Raw genomic sequence first — 24,473 nt, 5'->3', positions numbered from 1 at the left:
TGATTTTCTTTTGTCAATTATACGACTTTTTAGGCAAAGGAAATGCATTACTAGATTAAGAATATCTGCTCACAAATTGCAAATCAAATTTGACAAAAACCAGGTAACTCTTTGACAAACTAAATTTGTCTCAGGTACACCTGAGGTTGAAGATGGAGTTCATTTATTTCATTAAATGCAATACCCTTTTTTATTAGAAAAGAGGAAATGACACAAAGAACACTAAGACTTGTCCAAACTTCCAACAATTTGATACTAACAACAAAATAATTTGGATAATAGAAATGAAAATGCCACTGTGTTATTTGTATACAAATATAAAAGAAACTTATACAAATCTTTGTGTGTTTTCTTCGTTTGGAGTTTTGTAGAGATGTCTTAATAAGGCATTAGGCCTTTTGATTTTTCAATGGTCAAAATACACCTTCCTGGTGCACTTGAGTCCATGTTAACATACTATTAATTAATTTGGTGTGTGTGTGGTTTTTATTTTTTTTTATTATTTATTTTATCTTCATGATCTTACAGGTATTAACGTGGCAAATCATCAAGCAAGTGAAATAGATATATTATAATTATTCTATGACAAAACAGAATGCAATCTAGGAAATAATAATTACGATGAAAACATGTTCACTAATTTTATACTAGTAGTAATAGTAGGGCAAGAACCTAAATTTCGTTCAGTGGTTGTTGTTGGTTCTTGGTCTGTAATATTTTTTTTTTTTTTTTTTGGTATATTGTTTTGTTGTAAATTAGTCCGTTATTATTCCCAATTTAATTATTTATATATTTTTCATGCCTGAGCATTTATAGATTTTTCAATTTTCAAATAATTGTTGGAGGCCGCATGGTTGCCTATAATTGCTTACATCCACTTCATTTGAACTTTGTTGGACAGTTGTCTCATTTGCAACCATACAACCATCCGAAAATGACTGTTTTGCCGTGTTTGAATTCACATTGAAATTAGACGTGTCTTGGTATTTATACGTTATACATGTATTTAGCTATGGTGTTTCTTTTGAAAGTCTAGTTAAATATTTTGTTATGAATTATCGTTTGTGGTTTGAATTCTTTTTTTTTTTAACTTATTTTTATGTATTCAAAAGTTTAAAGAATTAGTCAGATAGTTCATTTATATGATTTCAGTTTAACGCAACTATATGCACATAATTTATCTGTCTTTACACAGTTTCTATTTAGAAGAAAAACAGACATGGTTAAAAAATACAAACAATTACACCATTACATACACAATTATATATTTATATCATTGTAATGGTTACAAAATACATAAATTGATAACATTACAAACCCAATCCGAATTCTATATTTTATTTTTAGAAATTAAACTTCGATAAAATTAAACGAGGTTTAGCGCTATAAAACCAGGTTCAATCCACCATTTCTACATTTGAAAATGCCTGTACCAAGTCAGGAATATGACAGTTGTTGTCCATTCGTTTGGTGTGTTTTATTATTTGAGTTTGCCATGTGATTAGGGACTTTCCGATTAAATCTTCCTCGGAGTTCAGTATTTTTTGTTATTTTACTTTATACATGATGTAATGTACTTTTGTATAACTTATTTCTGTATTTCCCTATCCCTAATGGTCTTGCGTTTATTTGTTCCGTATTCCTGTCACGTAGTGTTGTCATTTTAGCGGTATGTTTTACCTTGCCATATAAACGAGGGGTTTATTTAGCCATAAAATCAGGTCCAATCCCCCTTTGTTTTTAAAATGTTGCACCATGTCAGAAATATAGCCGTTTTATTTATATTTGCGTTTGTTTATGTAGTAGTTCAGTTTTTCAGTTTTCTTTCCGTTGGTTTTTATTTTTGATCAGGTTTTGTTTACGCTTCAAAATAGATTTATGAACATTGAACATTGGTATACAACTGTTGCCTTCACTTTCTGAACGAACAGAATAAATAAAAGAAAGGACTCATTGGTGCCATGGCTATACCATGACTCTGGTTATATCATTCATTTGGTCCAAAACAACTCGTAATAAATGGTATCTCTTTTCATAGAATCTGTATGATCCAATGGTTAACACATAATGAAAATAACAAATCATCTTAGAATTTATTGACATAAATATATATCACACATTGTTACATTATATATTGTAAGCTGGTATTCGTTTTATATTGTTAATACTGAAATAATTAGTGTTATAATTCGAGATACTAACAAAAATGCTATAGTTAAAAAAATATATAATTTTCTCTCTGTTCTTAAATGCCTTCACATTCTAATTTCTATATTCTATATATATTTTTTTCCTAGACGCACTTTGCATGTCAGGTTCTAAAGTCCGGTATGTCAATACACATTTGCTACAAATGGTCTGGGATTGTATCTGTTGACCCGTGCAGCATTAGATCTCCATGACATTTCATATGGGTAAGGAATATCTGGGATAGAAACCTGGTCTAATTTTTCCATCTGCAATGAAAACAAAATTATAATGAGATTATTGGACAAAATATATGCATTTAAATAAATAACAAGAGGCTGTCACAACGACAGCAAACCGGATTTATTAACATTTATTTGTGTCCTGGCAATATCACAAGAACCATAACTGATGAATGCTGAAAGTGGAAATCGTCAATATCAAATTTGACCTCCATTTTGTAGTCAGTATCAACATATTAAAATTTGAAAAGCTTAGATTGAATGGTTCATTAGTAAATAATTACATTAGATGTATGTTTCATTATAATACTTTATTCTGATTAGCTAACAGCACATCACGTGTTATTCCGTAAGCAATTGTGTCACTCAATAAAACTTTTCATTCATGATAACACGTGGTCCCACAATAAAGTGCACAGGTGAATTAAATAAAAACAATATAAAATTCGTTTTTTTCTTGATCATAGCTAAAAAAATGTAATTATAAGTATTGAATGCTTCCTTTTGTAACTTTATAGGGTTGTAAAAGCGTTGACCGTGCGTACATTTTTAGAATGAAGCGCTTCCGCGCTTCATACAAAATGTACTTCGGTCAACGCTTTTACACCCCAATAAATTTACAAAAAGAAGCATTCAATTCTTAAATGCAACAACGTGAATGGAAACACCATTTAACGATCTTTCAAGAACCATAACTCCTGAACGGTAAAAGTCAAAATCGTCATTATTGAACTTGACCTCTATTATGTCATCAGTAACAACATATAAAAATTTCAAAAGCTTTGGTTGAATGGTTTATGAGAAAATGCATGGACACGACTGGAAACACCATTTTTCAATCTTTCAAGAACCATAACTCCTGAACAGTAAAAGTTAAAATCGTCAATATTGATCTTGACCTCCATTTTGTCATCAGTAACAATATATTAAAATTTGGGAAGCTTTGGTAGAACAGTTCATGCGTAAATGCACGGACACGACTTGAAACTCCATTTTTCAATCTTTCAAGAACCATAACTCCTGAACCGTAAAAGTCAAAATCGTCATTATTGAAATTGACCTCCATTTTGTCATCGGTAACAACATATTAAAATGTGGGAAGCTTTGGTAGAACAGTTCATGCGTAAATACACGGACACGACTGGAAACTCCATTTTTCAATCTTTCAAGAACCATAACTCCTGAACGGTAAAAGTCAAAATGGCCATTATTGAACTTGACCTTCATTTAGTTGTCAGTAACAACATATTAAAATTTTAAAAGCTTTAGTTGAACTGTTCACGAGTTAATGCACGGACAACATTTGATTGCCGAACGCCCGCCCGCCCGGCCGCCCGCCGTACATCCCCAAATCAATAACCGACATTTTTGTCACAAAAATCCGGTTAAAAATAATGTTTATAGGAAAAAGAATTATAGAATCTACCTACAGTAACCCAATCAAGCCACAAAATGGAACATCGAGAACAAACATAAAAAAAAGGTTAAACATGATATCCAGCATACAGTTGTTAGTTATCGTCGACTAACACAATATAACTAGCACATGGATAACAGGAATAACTAAAAATACTGAACATTACAACCGACCACACCAACCATACAGTTGTTAGTTATCGTCGACTGACACAATATAACTAGCACATGGATAACAGGAATAACTAAAAATACTGAACATTACAACCGACCACACCAACCATACAGTTGTTAGTTAACGTCGACTGACACAATATAACTAGCACATGGATAACAGGAATAACTTAATAACTGAAAACAATATCAAGAGAATTGAACAACAGGTTTCAGAGGGAATGAGGAACATCGACAAGACAGGTCTACCAGGGAAATTAAAGGCAGGATATACCAACATGGACTCCTGCCAAGGATATCATGGCCACTTATGCTGTATGAAATAACATTGACAACAGTTGAGAAGCTTGAAAGAACCATCAACAGACATCTTAGGAAATGGTTAGGTGTCCCTCCAAGTTTTACAACTGTAGGACTGTACAGCAGGACCGCAAAGTTGCAGCTACCATTTACATCTCTAGTGGAAGAATTCAAAGTTAGCAAAAGTCGCCTTGTGATGACACTGAAAGAATCTAGAGATGACAAAGTAAGAACAGCAGGTGTCCAAGTAAGAACAGGACGAAAATGGTCAGCATCAAAAGCAGTTTCAGAGGCAGAGAGTAGATTGAGGCATAAAGATATTGTTGGAACAGTGGCAGTAGGACGACAGGGCCTTGGTACATCAAAAAGTTGCTACTGGAAGAACGCTAATACCCAAGAAAGACGAAGTCTTGTCCAAAGAGAGATAAAATCTAGAGAAGAAGAAAACAGACAAGCAAAGACAGTAGAATTAGGGAGCCAAGGTGCTTGGTCGAGATGGGATTTGGAACAACGATCCCTTACATGGTCAGATATATGGCGATATCCGCAATACCAACTGCAGTTCCTTCTGAGATCAGTGTATGATGTGTTACATCAGTGTATGATGTGTTACCAACACCTTCAAATCTGCACAGGTGGAAACTTTCAGAAACACCAGACTGTCCCTTGTGCGGAAACAGAGGAACTCTACAACATGTTCTTTCAGGGTGCAATATCGCTCTTACACAGGGGAGATATATATGGCGACAAAACCAAGTACTCCGGGAACTTGCTGAAGTGATAGAGAAACAGAGGAAAGATGCAAAAAACATTAGAGACAAACCTATCAAGATCCAGTTTGTGAAGGAGGGTGAAGTAGGCCAGAAAAGTAAAAAGAACATATCAGGAATGCTTAATCAGGCGAAGGATTGGCAATTAGAAGTTGATCTAGGAAAGAAGATGCAATTTCCTGATATTGTACCAACTAACCTAAGACCAGACATGGTACTTTGGTCTACAAGCAGTAAAAAGGTAGTAATCATAGAGTTGACAGTTCCCTAGGAGGAGAGATGTGGCGAAGCAAATGAAAGAAAGAGGGCAAAATATGATGGACTGTTGGCAGAGTGCAGAGATAGAGGATGGCAGACATGGAACTTTCCTGTTGAGGTTGGCTGCAGAGGCTTCCCTACACAGTCAGTGTGGAGAATGTTTTCTGCAGTTGGAGTGACTGGCCAGAATAGAAGAGCAGCAATCAAGAAACTGGGCCAAGCAGCAGAGAAAGCATCTTGCTGGATATGGATGAAGAGATAGTAGTAGCTGGAAACCCACCACAAATGCGCAGTGATTGATCACCACTGTGGACCCCCATCCTGAGAGTGTACCGCGCTAGGGGTCGAAACACATGATGACGGATGGCCTCGGCTGAGGACATTGGCGGTGTTTGCAGTAATTCCACCAGTACTGTATGTAAGTAAAAATACTGAACATTATAACCGTCCACACTAACCACCTCGACACCTCCGAATTCTGGGATACAAACAGACAAACTACAGCGAACATCGCTAAGGTGTAAAACCAGTTTTAAATTCTAAAATCCTTTTAGCTTTTTCGCTATTGTTACTTGCATATGCTAATATTTACATTGAAATGAACACTACCATTAGATATTCAGATATAGTTCAACGATATCTAAATGCATACAAATTTCATAAAAATCGAAGAATCGCCTATTGGTGTAGGCTTATAATGCATATTTTGTTTTAACTAAACGTCTTTCCTGCTCGTTGGCTAGTTTTAAGGAATTGGAAAATTTCTATGCGCCTCGGTTTAATATTGATACAAATTGTTATGATACCAGCACTATCCATTTGAATTGCAAAAGTATTAAAAAAATCACGAATTGAAAGAATGAAAGACGTCAGTTATACCTCTTCCCTTGTTAAACTCCAACCGCTACCAACTGCCATATTGTCTTCTAGTTGTTTGATTGATGTAGCACCAATTATTACAGATGCCACAACATCTTTCTGAAGAGTCCATCGCAAGGCAACCTGAGCCACAGACTTTCCTAAAGTAAAAGTTATTAAATATTTGAGGTCATTTTATAACACTTTGATACATATACAAACGTCTTTATACAAACGTCTTTATATAAAACTATCTATAATCAATAATCGACGAAAGAGACAGAGGCTATTATTTCATTATAAGCTAATAAAGCATACTCATATATCATTGCTATTATCAGGTGCACATCCAGGATTTTGAACGGGGCCCCATTAAAACAATCTATACATTTATCATTCATATAAAAAGCTCCATAAAGGAATCGGGTCCATAAAATCCCCCCTTTTATCCCGCCTCTAACTGTATCACACAGGAAACACACGTCTTTTTAAAATGTTGTCTATAGAAATAGTATGAAGTAAACTTGGGAAATATTAACACGTCATTACTGAAATATATTGATAGTTTAAATTAGTTTTAAGTAGAATGGAATATAATTGTTGATTTTCACCGGTGTATTCATTTGTCCTTCACTTTAGTGTCAATGCAATCTTAAATAAATTCGAAACGAGCATTATGTATTTGTTAAACTTAAAATTACCATGAGCCTCTCCTATTTCTTCCATTGTTTTTATAAGACTCCAGTATGATTCATTGTTAGCATATTGACTCCATGCTGGAGCAGATTGCATGGCCTTGCTTTCATCTTTAGCTATATGAGCAATACGTCCACTTGTATGGTCAAGTTTTTCGCCTCGTTTGTATTTACCAGTTAGAATACCACTAAAAATATTATGTAAAACTTAGCACATTTTCATCTTATATCATTTCAAGTGCATCTCATTGATTACATCTATATTATGTTTTATTGTATTGTTAATTTGTGTATTTCTCTGTCATGAATAGTTTTTTTATTTATTTATTTGTATTGTAGTCCTGTCACGTGATGTTGTCATTTTAGTGTTATATTTAAAATTGCCATAGAAGCGGGAGTTTGGCTAGCCACAAAACCAGGTTCAACCTACCTGTACCAAGTCAGGAAAATGTCAATTGTTATCTTATAGTTCGTTTCTGTACAACATGTGTTGCATTGTCGTTTGGTTTTTTGTTGCACTTTAGTATTTCTGTTGTTTCGTTGTGTTCCTCTTATACTTGATGTGTTTTCCTTAGTTTTAGTTTGTAACCCGGATTTGTTTTTTTTCTCAATCATTTATGACTTTCGAACAGCGGTATACTTTGTTGTCTTTATTAATAGAGAACATATTGTGTTATGGGTTAAGATTGTTAATCATGCTTATAACAACGCGTGACATGGATGTGTATAAAAATAAGAAGATGTTGTATGATTGTTAATGAGACAACTCTCCATAAGAGACCAAATGACATAAAATATAATAATTATAAATCACAGTAATGAGCAAAACCAAAACCAAGACCTCACTTGAGTGATTAAATCACAACATTTTACGATTGTCAGTTTATGTGCATTTGAATAAAAATAGTAAAAGTAGTAAAATGAACAAATTCTAATATGAATGAAGATAAACCATGTGCTTTATGATTCTCTGTTGTCATTACCTGTGTTCTGAGAGATTTTTTTTTCTTTCCTCTCCTTGAAACAAAAGACAAATAACCAACAAAACATGCATTCGGAAACAAGAAAAACTTATATAAATTCGCCCCTTTAAGAGTATTGTTTAGACAAAATCTTGCCGAATATGCAATATTACCCTTTTAAAGGACTCCATGGCAGTACTCCTAATCCTTCATTTTTACAAACTTGGAATTCTTCAAATTCTGAATGTCGGGTCAAAAGATTATATTGTTGCTACAAGAGAAAATTTGTATTTCACAATATATCTATTAATTACTCCGTTTTAATGCATATATTGAATTTAAGGGTTACTAGTATACTATGTATCGTTCTAAGCTTTAAGAGAAAATTCGTATTTTACAATATATTTATTAATTACTCCGTTTAACTGCATATATTCAAATTAAGGGTTATATTAATTCCGCCAAATTTAAAGGTATTGATAAAAAATTTGAATCCGCCAAAATAATAAACGCCAAAATATTTCTTTTACCTTATTCAATGAAAATAGCGATATTTTACACCCGCGAAAATAAGCCGCTATACCGTATTACTATAATTCGATTTTTTTAATATAAGAAACCTGAATAGGCATAAAAAGCACTGCAGACTTGCAATTATTTTTACGGTAATAAAACACATACACACAAAATAATAACCATATGCATGCTTACATTTGCAGTGAATTTGAAGTAACACATTCGCCACTTACGAAGAATGCAGTTTCATACCTGTAGGCTTATCAGTGGTGTAAGACCCATATATTTCGTTAGATCTACAACTTTCTGCATCTGCCAACCAACCAAGTTGCATGCTCCAATATAACGAACTTTTCCACACCGTACCAAGTCATCCAAAGTTCTCATAGTCTCTTCAATTGGCGTAGCATCATCCCATATATGTGTCTACAATGAATGATAGGTACCTAGTTAAATGTCTTAGATTATCATGGTATCTAAATGCATTTTTACTAGTAAGCTTAACTTTAAAACTTATTCAATTATAAATGGCAATGACAATTTTTAACAAATTGCATACTATATAAATATAAGAAGATGCGGTATCAGTGCCAATGAGACAAGTCTCCATCCCAGTCAAAGTTTGTAAAAAGTAAACCATTGTGTTTGCAAGTGTGATTTTGTTATTCACTGTTATATTGTCCTGATATATGCATTGATGTCTTGTATGCATGTTAAAACACATATCATTAAAGAGTTCCAGTAGCAGTCCTTTAACAGTTGGAAATCAATGTTCAATCAGTAAAGCATTTAATACATAACAATATATTTTCCAACCTTAAATATGCAGACTAATTGATTGGCTAAACTTATGTTCTATCTTTGTGAAAATGAAAATGGTAATTAATAGGAGGGTCATTGCAATCCAGTGTTATATACACTCAATGAGCTATAGGGTATCCTTCAACAAGAAAGCGACTCGACGACACAAACACCAAGGCATTAGGAGTAAATACTTAGAATTTTAAAAAATATCTTCCAGAGTCTAAAAATGTAAAAAATGAAATTTAATAAACGTTTTCAACACCTAACTTTTCCAAATGACGAAGAATTTTATGGAAAAAAAACCACAATCACTGAAGAGGTTCATGAAAGGCACTTACACATATTGCGTTTTTTTAAAGATAGCAAGTCCCCTTTGTCAATAAATTACACACGCACACATGAGAAAAAGGCATTAATAAGAAGTACTAGTAGTTTTATTTGACACTCATTTTAGGATGTATGTATGCACAGTCATGTCTATTGAATATTGAGTTTTGTTTTATCATGGTGTACTATTAAGCTATTTTACATAAACAATTAGTATTGATAAAATTATTGAAACTGACGACGGCTATTTGTTAAGCCGAAATATCTGTTATCCTCACAAACTTAAAATGGAATTAATAATTTTAAACGGTTTAGTTAGTTATCAAAGGTACCAGGCTTATACTTTGATACGCTCCGACCTGTGCCTTGTTTATTGTTTTATTCAGGCTTTTAATAGTTGGGATAAATGTTTAATATTGTTATAAATCAAATATGAGAATTTGATTAGAATATATGAACATGAATTTGACAGCTAGTACCCCTTTAACAATAATATATAAAAAAAGAGTGACACAAATAATTGCAAAAAGTAAAATCACAAAAATACTGTACTCCGAGGAAAATTCTATTTTCAAAACGGAAAGTCTCTAATCAATTGGCAAAAAATCAAAATCTCAAACAGATGAAACGAATGGAAAACAACTGTCATATTCCTTACTTGGTACAGGCATTTTCCTAAGCAGAAAATAGTGGATTAAACCTGATTTTATAGCAAGCTAAACCTCTCGCTTGTATGACAGTCGTATAAAGTTCTACTATATTAAGTTCTATTATATTGACAACGATGTGTGAACAAAACAAACAGACATAATCACTGGGGTAAAGCTGATGACCGTAACTGCATTCACGGTCATCCCAAGATGTCGGATGAAAAATTAGGTCAGTATCTGTAATGTCTGTTACAGTGTTTCTATATTATTTTCTTCACAAAGTATATATTGATACGATGTAAATTTACAAAAGATTCACACAGAAATCACAAATTGCTACCGAAAAATGTTCAGGAAACGCGAAATTCAATTTGAAAAAATCGCTAAGATGTCCGTAAATCATTATCAAAATATTTTCAAGATGACCATAACATAAAACAAGGATGACCGTGATTGGTAAACAGATGACCGTAACTTGTAAAAGATGACTGTAATTTGTAAAGAATTACTGTAATTCATAAAGGATGATCGTAACTTTTAAATGATGACCCTCAATTTTAAGAATATCCGTATTTGTATTCATAGCTTTTTGTTGTGTTTGTCTCAATAGGGGCTTAGTTAACGGATATAAACATGTTTCCTCAATTTATTTGCCGTATTTTGAGTTCATGACAATGATAGTAAATTGCAAATTTCTCGTAAACAATGAATTATTTATTGATAACGACTTTAAAATTTTAATACAAATTGACAGACATACGACGAAAAGTTGAAGAAACAAGAATGTGTCCCTCTGTGGTGTCTCTAGTACATGCCTCATCTACACTATAATTTTCTATGGACCGTTAAAATAGAAAAAAAATGTAATTTGGCATTATGATTAGAAAGATCATATCATAGAAAACATGTGTACTAAGTTTCAAGTTGATTGGACTTCAACGTCATCAAAAACCTCCTCGACCAAAAACTTTAACCTGCGGTGGGACAGACGGACGAACGAGAAGACGAACGGACACACAGACCAGAAAACATAAAGCCCATGAATGGAGCATAAAAAACACTAATCAAACATATGAATATCCGGTAATCGAGCCTGTGTGTATGGTTCCAGAGGAAGCAGATTAAAATCTTAGTTTGTCTTTATATATGAATATCATTGCTGTATATACAAATTGACAAGGTTCCCCTCAGTGGTGGATCCAAAGGGGGGTCCGGGTGTTGGAACCCCCTTTTTATTTACCGATCAGTGCATTTGAATGGGGACACATAGTTTGAACCCCCTTTACCCTGTGTTTGGACCCCCCTTTTTTTAAATCCGCCCCTGCCTCTTGTGATACGCTATACGCACAAGACTATTTTAAGGATCTATTTTGCTGGAGCTCGCGATCGCCTTCACTAGTTTGGTCGTAGTATTTTAAAAACAGGTTCTGTTATTTTACTTGCAAGACAAAATAGAAGGCAAATCAAAGACGATATAATATCAAAGGGTGTACATCCATTGGCATTTAAAAAAAAGTGCATTTATTATATGTCATTACAAGGAATTCCAGAAATAAAAAAAGATCTTTTTGCTTTTAGTTGAAGGCTGTGCAGCACACTTTTTTTTTATTACTTGTAAGGTGTCATTTAATCGCGCTTTTGTTGCATGTTTTCCCCACTTTTTTATGTGCATGTCTTGTTGTATGTTCATTTTAAAAATTATACCCTCTACCGTAAAAAAAAAATGTATATGGTGAACTTTGTATTTAAAGCACGTCTTATTTTTTCCTACCTATAGGATAATACTCTCATATAAATACGTTTTATATCAACACCATTAATCATTTAATACAAAAAAAGTAGTTATACAAATACGAATATTTCTTAGAATTGACGATCATCCATTAAAAGTTACGATCATCATTAAGAAATTACGATCATCTTTTAACCAATTACGGTCACCCTTGTTATGAATTGCTGATTCTGTTACGGTCATCTCGATTGTGATTTACGGTCATCTTAGCGATTTTTTTAAATCGAATTTCCTTTTTCATGCACATTTCTCGGAAGTAATTTGTGATTTCCGTGTGAATCTTTTATAAATTTACATCGTATCAACGTCTCCTTTGTAAAGAAAATGATATAGAAACACTGTAACAGACAATACAGATACTGACCTATTTTTTCATCCGACATCTTGGAATGACCGTGAATGCAGTTACGGTCACCAGCTTTACCCCAGTGATAATAGGAAAAAATGTCAATAATGGGTGTACGGCAAGCAGTCAACGTTTTTTTAAATCACTATAAAATCAAACAACCATTTACCATGACGTCACATGTAAGAAAGAAACACAGACATATATAAGCAATGTTTGAAAAATTGAAGAAACGCAAGACAACAAAACAAAAAGAAACAAAAAACACACACAGACACACGTAGACGCAAAATATATCGTAAATATACAGTGTGGGATAACGCAAACTATTTCTCCAAATTGTTGCTAGTCTACTGTTACACCACTATCCCATGTTTAAGGATGGGGGTCCCGCTTACATGTTTAACCCCCGACACATTATGTATGTATTTGCCTGTCCCAAGTCAGGAGACGGTAATTCATTGGTCGTCGTTTGTTGATGTGTAACATATTTGTTTTTCGTTATTTTTTTTATACATAAATGAGGCCGTTAGTATTCTCGTTTGCATTGTTTTACATTTGTCATTTCGGGGCCTTTTAAAGCTGACTATGCGATATGGGCTTTGCTCATTGTTGAAGGCCGTACGGTGACCTATTGTTGTTAATTTCTGTTATTTGGTCTCTTGTGAAGAGTGGTCTCATTCGCAATCATACCACATCTTCTTTTTTATAAGATGAAATAAAAAATTAGAATGAAATTCAAAACAGTGTGGCTGTGGCCATTGATTGACACATTTAATTCATCCATTGACTGGGACAATTTACGTGAACGTTTGTCTGTAACGACCACTGTTCACGACGTACCTACGATAGACATTTAAACTGTGGGGTCACCAAAGGTTTCTTAACGCCTTTAATTATAAAATAATTCGAAAAAATAATCAGGAATAACCTTTAAGTTTTGATTTATATATTGATATAAATCAAAACATCGTGTTATTTCTGATTAATTTTTTCGAATTACTTTTTTGAGGTGTTGAGAACCTTTGGTGACCCCAATAGTTTAAGTGTCTTTAAAAAGTACATACATTTGTATTGAGCAGTGGTCGTTATACATACAAATGTTCACCTAAATTGTCCCAGTCAATGGTTTAATTTAATGTGTCAATCAATGGCCACAGCCACACTGTTTTGAATTTCATTCTATGACATATCAGCAAATTTGGTGAATAAATAATTATACAACAATGCAAATTTGTTTTGCTGTGAACTATTTCAAATGTAAGCACAGCACCTGATAAAGGTCAATATAATCTGTCTGAAGTCGTTCTAGACTGTCCTCACAGCTCTTGATAATATGTCGTCTGCTAAGACCAACACTGTTAGGTTCCATTCCCGTTTGAAACCGAACTTTTGAAGCCACAACTATGTTGTCTCTTTTCTGTCTGAAAGAAATAAAATAATATCGTTCGTTAGAGCTGTACTGATCCATATTTTTGTCTGCGAAATCATGATATTTTGCTATTTGGAACTGGGGTTTGGTAAATATTCCGAAATCACTATTTTCACGAAAGTTTCCTTTGATCTTACTAACTGATAATTTTCTTTCTCAGCAAAGTAAAGTGATATACAAAATTATCACTAGAAACTAAGGGTACACGTGCCGTTGTCAATGAAATTAACAACGTCGTCATTGGTAAAATAGCGATAAACAGTTAATTATTGGTTATTTCAACTCGATTGCTAACTTTTAATGCACTGGCGCAAGCGAGAAAATTTATCTCGTTGAGATGACAAACGATAATCTATAAATATATGCATTATGCGAGTACTCTTAACTCTGTAATATGTTTCTCTTGTCTCTGTTAATTTTGTTATGCTAAGTGGCGATTAGATCAAGTCCTTTTCAAAATGGGTTTTTAGTCTGTTTTATGTTGTTTTCACCACTGACCCACGACGGTGACTAATATTTTCTATTTTAAGATATTAGTCCCTTATGCAAAGCTTTAATTGTAAATATGTATTAAGTTTGAATTTAGTTCATTCAAATGTATTGGACATTTTATTTGTATGAAATATTCGGATATTGTTGTCGGTTTTTTCTCCTAATTTTTTCCAGACTTTTGAACTTAGTAGAGGTGGTTGGAGGGGTCCTGATCCCGAAATCCAGGGCTTAAAAACATGAAATCCGGCGAGGTCCCGAATTGATAGAAATTCAAATCCCAACATCCCGAAATAAAAAAAAAAAGGATTCCCGGATCCTGTCCAATCCCGTAATCCCGAGCTTAAAAACACCCGATCGCGACGTCTCGAAAAACGGGTGCCACATGTGGAGCAGGATCTCTGATTACCCTTCCGGTGCACCTGAAATCACCCCCAGTTTTTGGTGGGGTTCGTGTTGCCCAGTCTTTAGTTTTCTATGTTATTTTTTGTGTACTTTTATTTGTATGTTTGTCTTTTTCATTTTTAGAAATGTTGTTGTCAGTTTATTTTCGATTTATGAGTTTGACTGTTCCTCTGGTATCTTTTGCCCCTCTTTTATTAATAGAAATGTATTCATGTACAGAATTTAAGATAAACATTAATAATACCAAAGCTCCTTATCTTTATATAATGAAATCATCTTCATGTTTAACAGTATACTTCTTTAAAAAATAATCTTTGTTCTGAAGTTCACAAAATTTAACAGATGAAAACACATTGCTGGTTATCGTAATTATTGGAAATTGCGAAAAATCCGCTTGTAGTCAATTCTGGGTAATTTGGCTAATTCCAAGTTTAAAATATATAACAAACAGAAAAACTTCGTCGTTTACAATAAAATAAAAGCATTAAAGTTATTTCTAGCGCGCAAAATTTAACAAACTACAAATTGCAATGATAGGACTTACTTCTTTAACCATGTTCCAATTATTTGTTCTGACTGGCCTAAACAATACACATTAGCAGTGTCCAAAAAATTTCCCCCAAGTTCCACATAGCGGTCCAACAATTTGTGAGACTTTTCCTCATCTGCTTGGGTTGGACAGCTGAACACCTAAAATGTTCACAACATCTTAATTTATATAAGTCATTCTCATAATTGAGTTATTTTTTACTTATTATTTCTGAAGCAGGTAAAAATGTTTTTTTTAATTTTGTGTCAAATTGATAAACAAAGAAAGCTTACATAAGCAGCGAATTTGAAAAGAGAGAAAGAAAAAGAAATTTACGATATTGTTTTCAACCTCCGAGTCTTGCAGTTTTCATATAATGTCATAAAAAATCAGAGCGAATGATTATTTCGTTACTTGTATGTTCTGAATACTCTAACTCAAGAACTCGATTTTTTTTAAAGTATACAACGGGTGGCATAAGAAAACAATAACTCGTGAATGCACGAAGCGGATGAATTAATAAGCATGTTATTTGTCCACGAGATGAATATTATTTTATTTGAATTCTTTTGATTAGTTATTCCTTTACATTGGTAATATCATATATATTTTTTTTTAATGTGTCGACGGAATCTGGGGAAATCTCATATTGCAGTGAAGGAACTATTGTTTTCGTTATTTATGGCTACTGTACGTAAACGCTGTATATTAATAAATCTTTTCACAAATGGATTGTTACTGGAATCATATGTGCTTCTTGTTTCATTTTACACAACAAGTCAACAGCCGATACAATTACTAGTAATAATATCAAAGGTCAACACACTATCAATTGTAAACTTGAACAAAAGTCAACGTGGAATGACAATACTTTAAACTGTTTTTAACGTTTTACATATTGTTTTGTTTTGAGTTTTGAAGGATGACAACTTGCAATAACGCTTTTGATAAACATGATCATGATAAAGAGTATAAACATGATCATGATAAAGAGTCATGATCCTTGTTTAGATTTAAGTTAAAATTCCAGAAGAACTATGACTTGTATATACCTTCAATACTTAATGAAAACGGTATATTGGCCTAGAGATAATGTTCTAAAAGGTTACCTTTAATAAGTAGTATTCTGACGAAAAGTAGGTCGATTATTTTCTTACAATTTACGTAAATAATGTAACAAAATAAAGCGTTACTGTTGAAGAAGGTAGTCATATTCCATTATTTTGGTAAATAAGACACACGCATAAAGTATGCCCTGCTTAGAGTATATATAGCCATACGACGTGCAAGCATACTCCTAGTATGTGCTACTTGAAGAGCTGACTTTTGGGCATGGAAAACCCTTATCTACTAGTTATTATGAAGAGAAAATCATGCCCGAAGCAATTTTGTATTGTGTGGCCAATATATTCCCGATTCTTGGTCACCACAGCCCTCGTGCCCTGTCATCAGTATTTGTATATTTGCTTTTACAGTTGGCTACTTACAGCTATTGGGTGGTCATCGTTTTTACCAAAAGTCATAGTTCCAAGACAAACATTGGAAACTTTAAGCCCTGATTTTCCAACATGAGTGTATTCTACACAGCTTTCTTTAGTGGTCCCCATTTCACCTCTACTCGTACAGAAACTTTTGTAATCTGTATATAGCTTCTAAAATGTTGATCGTTGGACGTTCTTAAAAATAACCTACCCCGATCTTTGTTTATATGATAACGAAATATTTGAGTTACCTCCCTTACAAAGGACACAGGAAAACAAAAGTCAATGTTCGGATATTTGCATCGATTAAAAAAAAAGATTTCTCCTTAACCTGGTTAAAAGCTGCATAGGGTTATTATAAAAAGCAATTTGAAAGAAAAACCCTTCTTGGTATGGTTTAAAGGAAAACACTCGTGTATGAAAAAATCAATATATTCTAACAAAATATTCAACATATAAATAACACTGTACAGTCAAATTGTACACATTTTCGCTAGCCAAGGATTATGACACAGTCCCCCCTCTCCAGGCTTGAGCGTAACCCCTGGCTAGGGATGATATATTATATGTATATCAAATTGTTTAAAACCAGCTAGACATCCCTAAAGATGGTAAACTACGAACTTGTGTAACATGCAAGTGTTAAATTGGTTTTACAAATTATTTGTCAATATTATAATTCTTTTGAGCAAAGGAATGTACTACTAGATTAAAAATATCTGCTCACATTGAATCTGACATATATCAGAATACACTTCGACAAAATCGAATTTGTCTCAGGTACCGGCACCTCAGGCGAGGATGAAGATATTGTTGTTTGTTTAATTCGACCAATTTATTTAAAAAGAGAGTAATTGATGCAAATTATATTGAAATCGTCTCCAAGTTTCCAATATTCAGATACTAACAACAACGAAACTTGGATATATGAATAATGAAGATCCAATTGCATTATTTGGGTTACTACTATATACATATTCGATAGGGAGGTTCTATAATGTAGATCGACCGGTTAGAAGGGCTGAAATTTTGGAGTGAGGGTATGTTGCCGTCTATGCCGGAAGGAGCTAATATTAAGTCTTTTAACATGGCACTTCAGAAAATATACTCAAACTGACAGCAATCAAACTAAAAATATTGTCTATAAATATTTTCTAGCGCAAAATGTAATCAAATTTCTAGACACCATTTCAACTTTATAAATTCAAACAGTATTCCAATACGAAAATAAATGCTGATTTAAAAGATGATAAAAAAAGACCCGCTCGTAACACTCTTAAATTCCCTACAGGGAACCAAACACATTAAGAGAACAACTGACAGATCCGGAAAAACACTTACACGTTACAAATCATCAGTGCCAATCTGCTTAATAAATTGAGTTTGAAGAACTACAGGAAAAAATGTTACGTTCATTTCACACATTGAAACACTAAAAGTATCGGACTTACAGGGAGAAAATGTTTGACTGATTAATGTTCAATTTCATTTGGTCTCTATGGTGTACAGTTATCTCATTAGCAATCATATCATATCTTCTTCTGTTTTTTATATATAAAATGCTATAGAAACAATACTTGAGATTCCATACAATGTTAACAATACTTAAGATCCCATACAATGTAAACAATACTTGAGATTCCATACAACATAAACAATACTTGAGAACTCGTACAATATCTACAATACATGATATTCCATACAATATAAACAAAACATGAGATTACATGAAATTTCTTACAATATACTCAATACTTGAGATTTCGTACAATATAATCAATACTTGAAATTCCGTACAATATAAACAATACTTGAAATTCCATACAATATAAACAATACTTGAGTTTCCATACAATATAAACTATACTTGAGATTCCGTACAATATAAACAATACTTGAGATTTCGTATAAAATAAAAAATACATGAGATTTCGTACAATATAAACAATTTTTGAGATTCCGTACAATGTAAATAATGTATGCGATTTCATATAATGTAAACAATACTTGAGATTCCATACAATTTAAACTATTTTTGAGATTTCGTACAAAATAAACAATTTTTGAGATTCTGTACAATATAAACAATACTTGTCATCCGTACAATATAAACAATACTTGAGATTTCGTATAAAATAAAAAAAAACATAAGATTTCGTACATTATAAACAACTTTTGAGATTCCCTACAATATAAACATTACTTGATATTTTGTTTAAAATAAACAAAACATGAGATTTCTAACAAAATAAACAATTCTTAAGATTCCATACAACGTAAGCAATACTTGAGATTTCGAACAATATAAACAATACTTGAGATTCCGTACAATATAAACAATACTTGAGATTTCGTATAAAATAAAAGATACATGACATTTTGTACAATATAAACAATTTTTGAGATTCAGTACAATGTAAAAAATGCATGCGATTACATATAATGTAAACAATACTTGAGATTTCATACAATATAAAAAATACTTGAAATTTCGTACAATATAAACAATTTTTGAGATTCTGTACAATATAAACAATACTTCAGAATCCGTACAATATAAAAAATACATGAGATTACGTACATTATAAATAATACTTGATATTTCGTTTAAAATAAACAAAACATGAGATTTCTAACAAAATAAACAATTCTTGAGATACCGTACAATATAAACAATACTTGAGATTTCGTATAAAATAAAATATACATGAGATTTCGTACAATATAAACAATTTTTGAGATTCAGTACAATGTAAACAATGCATGCGATTTTATTTAATGTAAACAATACTTGAGATTTCATACAATATAAACAATAATTGAGATTTCGTACAATATAAACAAACCTGAGAATCCGTACAATATGAATGATACTTGAGATTCCGTACAATATAAACAATAATTGAGAACTCGTAAAATATTTACAAAACATGAGATTCCATACAATATAAACAATACATGAGATTCCGTACAATATAAAAAATACATGAGAATCCATACAATATAAACAATATATGAGATTACATACAATATAAACAATACATGATGATTCCATACATTATAAACAAATATGAGATTCCGTACAATATAAACAATACTTGAGATTTCGTATAAAATAAAAAATACATGAGATTTCGTACAATATAAACAATTTTTGAGATTCCGTACAATGTAAACAATGTATGCGATTTCATATAATGTAGACAATACTTGAGATCCCATACAATTTAAACAATTTTTGAGATTTCGTACAATATAAATAATTTTTGAAATACTGTACAATATAAACAATATTTCAGAATCCATACAATATGAACAATACTTGAGATTCCATACAATATAAACAATACTTGATATTTCGTTACACGAGATTTCGAACAAAATAAACAATACTTCAGATTCCGTACAATGTAAACCATGCATGTGATTTCATATAATGTAAACAATACTTGAGATTTCATACAATTATAAACAATACATGAGGTTTCGTACAATATAAAGAATACTTGAGAATCCGTACAATATAAATGATACTTGAGATTCCGTATAATATAAACAATAATTGAGAACTCTTACAATATCTACAATACATGAGATTCCATACAATATAAATAAAACATGAGATTACATATAATATAAACAATACTTGACATTCCATAATACAATATAAACAATACATGAGATTTCATACAATATAAACAATACATGAGATTTTATACAATATAAACAATACATGAGATTCCATACAATATACACAATACACATACAATATAAACAATACATGATATTCCATACAATATAAACAATACACGAGATTTCATACAATAAACACAATACATGAGATTCCATACAATATAAACAAAACATGAGATTCCATACAATATACACAACACATGAGATTCCATACAATATAAACAATACATGAGATTTCATACCATATAAACAATACATGAGATTCCATACAATATAAACAATACATGAGATTCCGTATAATATAAATAATACTTGACATTCCACCATACAATATAAACAATATATGATATTTCATACAATATAAACAATATATGAGATTTCATACAATATAAACAATACATGAGATTCCGTATAATATAAATAATACTTGACATTCCACCATACAATATAAACAATATATGATATTTCATACAATATAAACAATATATGAGATTTCATACAATATAAACAATACATGAAAATCCGTACAATATAAACGATACTTGAGATTCCATACAATGTTAACAATACTTGAGATTCCATACAATGTAAACATTACTTGAGATTTCATATACATGTAATGTTAACAATACTTGACATTCCATCATACAATATAAACAATATATGAGATTCCATACAATATAAACAATACATGATAATTCCATACATTATAAACAAATGTGAGGTTCCATACAATATAAACAGTACAAAAGGTTTTGTACAAAATAAACAATACATGAGATATTGTACATTATAAACAAAAAATGAGATTTCGTACATTATAAACCAATACATGAGATTTGATACAATGGAAATAATGATAACACTAGTTTTTAGTACTTTGTAGACACTCGATGTATACGATGTTGACAGTGTTATAAGATATAACTTAATACAAACAATTGACACGATATCATTCATCCGCTGGAGTCACCGCAATGTCGACAATATCATTTTAAACATTGCGCATTGGTCATGATGAAAATATACAAAGGAAAGGTAACAAAAGATAATTCGATGAAGATGCATGCAAGTATTAATGTAGCGCACATGAACTCCGTACTCTGGTGCAATTGATACCTTTGAAAAATATAATTTGCCGCAAATGATATATGTGTCTTTAAAAAAATATGTCGGGAAAAGGACTGTAGACATCGATTGTGCCTTTATCTTCAAAACTGAATAACATTTTAAATCATAAATATGCAAATATGAAAAAAATGTTGAAAAATGTTATTTATGCGATGTATTCTTAATTTGGTGGAATTTCAAATTGTTTTCTAAATAATTAACACATTTGGAACTCGTTAAACAAACTACATCTTAATATCGAAAAAATGATATATGTAGCATTGATTCATCAAGAGATACCACAAAAAAAGAAAGAGATTGAAAATATACATCAACGTCCCATTTAATTGTGATTTTTCAAAATTTTGTCAAAGAATTATTTTTTAGATTGTTTATATAATAGGTTTTTAACGCAGCAGGAAAAAAACGGAAACCCGCACCAGAAGCAGGCTTCATCTGGCCCTTACAAATGTAATATAAATACTAGTTCATCGGAATGGACGCCACGATAAACCCATAAACATATAAATGAGCATAAATAAAAAATTAAAAAACACAAGGCTAACAACGGATAGAGGTTCCTGAATTGAGACAGGCGACAACATGCTACGGGGTTATGCATGTTTTATGAGAATTACACCCTTCCATATACCTGTCGCCAGTCTGGTATAAATAAACACACAGGGACAAGGAAGGTAAAACTCATGTTAAAAGAAGTCCGAGTCCGATATGTCAAAGAATTAAAACTATGCATGATTATTTATTAGTTGTTACTGTCTTTAAACTAAAGCGAGTACTGCGAGAACGCTCAGATCGATAGGTTGTCTACTTGATAATTTTTTTTTTTGCTTTGTGTTGCTGACTTAAGCCTTTTCAACTGATTTTTAGAGTGTGTTCTTATGTTGTGCATTACACCACTGTCTCATGTTGGGGGCGGTATATGACACTTGCTAACATGTTCCATATCTTTGTATTCTGTATTTGCCTGTCCTATTAAAAGTGAGGAATCTGTAATTCAGTGGTTTTTGTTTGTTGCTATATAATTTCTTTGCTTTTCTATTATTTGTATTGTATATACATCAGTCCCTAAGTGCTCTCGTATGGAATGTTAAACAGCTGCCTTGTTATGCTGTTAGTAGTTTTGCTCAATGATAAAGGCAGAAAGTTGACTTTTAGTTGCAACCTTCTAAGTCATTTGGTCTCTGGTAGAGATATCATACCTGGTCTTTGGTATGCTTTAGTCTTTATGTTCTGTTTTGTTTTTTTTTAATTTATTTTTTTGTGTTTGCGTTTCATTGTTATCTTACCAAACATTGTCTTATTTAAAGAATGCAGATAATTTTTGATGATGAATTTGCACTTAATAAAGGAACTGAACGCCATTTTTTGACCAGATTCATAGTATACAATTTACAATTAGGAACCATTGTCAGCGGACAGATATTCAAAAGAAGAATATATTAGTTTGCTTAGGGATCACCACATTATATACCCTTGAATATATTGTAGAGAGGCCTGAAAGTCTCTGAAAAAACAAAACTGTTTTTCTCCTGTTAAATTGGGAACATGGACCATACATCAAAACTTATAAGTCGGAAATAAACTGACATCGCCATGGTAAAAAAAGTAAATGACCAAAGGACAAACATACAACATAGAATATGCGTTAGAGCAACACGAACACCACCAAAAACCGGGGGAATCCCATGTGCTTTGGAAGGATAAGCATACCATGGACATGTGGCACCCAAGTAGTAGTATCACAAGCTATATATAGCTAAGATCATTTATCATTTTATAACCTCAGAAAAGGGAATATTGTCAGTCTAATGCATTTTTTGTTGTCTTGCACAGAAATAACGATAACAATCGTGAACATTTTTTCCATAGTTCTTTTGAATTACTGAATCCATATAATGCATTTAAAAAGTTATACAATATGACAAATTTTTAAATTAAATTCTATCAAAAGTTATACAAATTGAATATGACAAAAAATTGATAGAATTTAATTTCTGAAATCCTGGTTATCTGATTATTTCTCATAAAGGTTGTTTTTCTCATTTATTGTCTTCTGCGATAATTTGTACTTTTCCTGGTAAGGTTTTGAGGCCTAACAGACGACAAATCTGAAATTATGTTGTGGCTTGTTAAATTTCGTTAAATATTCTAACTGAAGTTCGTCCAAAGTTCGGCGAATATTCTAATGGGAGTTTGTCCACAGAAATCCTGGGTAGTCCCTCATAGCTCTATTGTCATGCTAAATTTTCAAACTCTAACCAGATAAACAATATGCACTCCCTTTTCCTTGACATAAAAACCTAGATAAAAATTTGTTTACGTCCGTGTTTACGTATTCATTTGATTTTTTTAAACAGTGGTAAATTATGTAACTATCAGGAAATATCCTGCACAGTTGTATGCAGAGATATTGCGCATGTTAGAGATTGGTTTAGAACCCTAAACTTTTTGGACAGTAAACAATTTGTAAATTTGTAAAAGGAAGTAAACTGTAGGTCATATGACGTCAACATTTATATTATAAGTTGGATTTGTAAATAAACGAATCAAGGAATAAAAAAATAGGATATGCTTTACTTTGACGGACAAGGTGAGATACCGTAAACTTAAACTAATTAATAATAAGTGTAAGAGATGGAATAGACATGTATATGTATACTGTATTTATGAAAACATATTAATATTATAAGCATGTTGCATTGATTGCTAGAAAATAGAACAATACTATAATTATAATTTTTATAAAAAATGAAAGTTTGTATAAATGTCTTAATTAAACATATATGCATATCTAACAAAAAGCACTATTTAAAATACAGTTTTATTTATCAAAAACAAATATTTGTATGTTTTAAAATGTATGAATTATGGGTTCATTAATAAATATCTTTTATTTTCTGCAAACAACACTAACTTTTCTTTTTCTTTTTACTATTTTCTAATTATTTTTTTTATTACTCATATTTTATATATTTAAATAGATTCTAAATTTTTACAAAAATTAATTCTAAACCTC

General features: G+C 31.9%; 3 protein-coding genes and 1 pseudogene across 5 annotated transcripts in view; 1 reads left to right on the top strand and 3 right to left on the bottom strand.

Annotated features, from left to right (window-relative positions):
* LOC139517536 (arylacetamide deacetylase-like) overlaps positions 1-24,473 on the bottom strand; it is a 572,982-nt gene that overhangs the window by 168,445 nt on the left and 380,064 nt on the right. The window lies entirely within an intron of this gene.
* On the bottom strand, positions 2,069-16,872 carry LOC139517531 (1-deoxyxylulose-5-phosphate synthase YajO-like). Its single transcript, XM_071308722.1, has 8 exons — positions 16,640-16,872; positions 15,168-15,313; positions 13,571-13,721; positions 8,631-8,804; positions 8,036-8,133; positions 6,907-7,088; positions 6,227-6,366; positions 2,069-2,456 (listed from the first exon to the last, which is right to left on the bottom strand). The coding sequence occupies exons 1-8, from the start codon at positions 16,757-16,759 to the stop codon at positions 2,334-2,336; spliced, it is 1,134 nt and encodes a 377-aa protein (XP_071164823.1). The 5' UTR covers positions 16,760-16,872; the 3' UTR covers positions 2,069-2,333.
* On the bottom strand, positions 18,874-20,056 carry LOC139515441 (uncharacterized; annotated as a pseudogene).
* The window catches only part of LOC139517529 (kelch-like protein 9), a 28,581-nt gene continuing 27,866 nt past the window's right edge, over positions 23,759-24,473 (top strand). The window contains exon 1 of one of the 3 annotated variants that reach the window (XM_071308715.1): positions 23,759-24,047. The gene's annotated coding sequence lies outside the window, so the exon portion shown is untranslated. The remainder of the gene's footprint in view (positions 24,048-24,473) is intronic. The other 2 variants (XM_071308713.1, XM_071308718.1) reach the window with 2 other exon arrangements.

The sequence above is a fragment of the Mytilus edulis genome, chromosome 3, assembly GCF_963676685.1.
Source record: "Mytilus edulis chromosome 3, xbMytEdul2.2, whole genome shotgun sequence".
Taxonomy (NCBI): Eukaryota; Metazoa; Mollusca; class Bivalvia; order Mytilida; family Mytilidae; genus Mytilus; species Mytilus edulis.
Note: the sequence above shows the minus strand (reverse complement) of the source record. Positions and strands in the feature narration are given on the sequence as shown.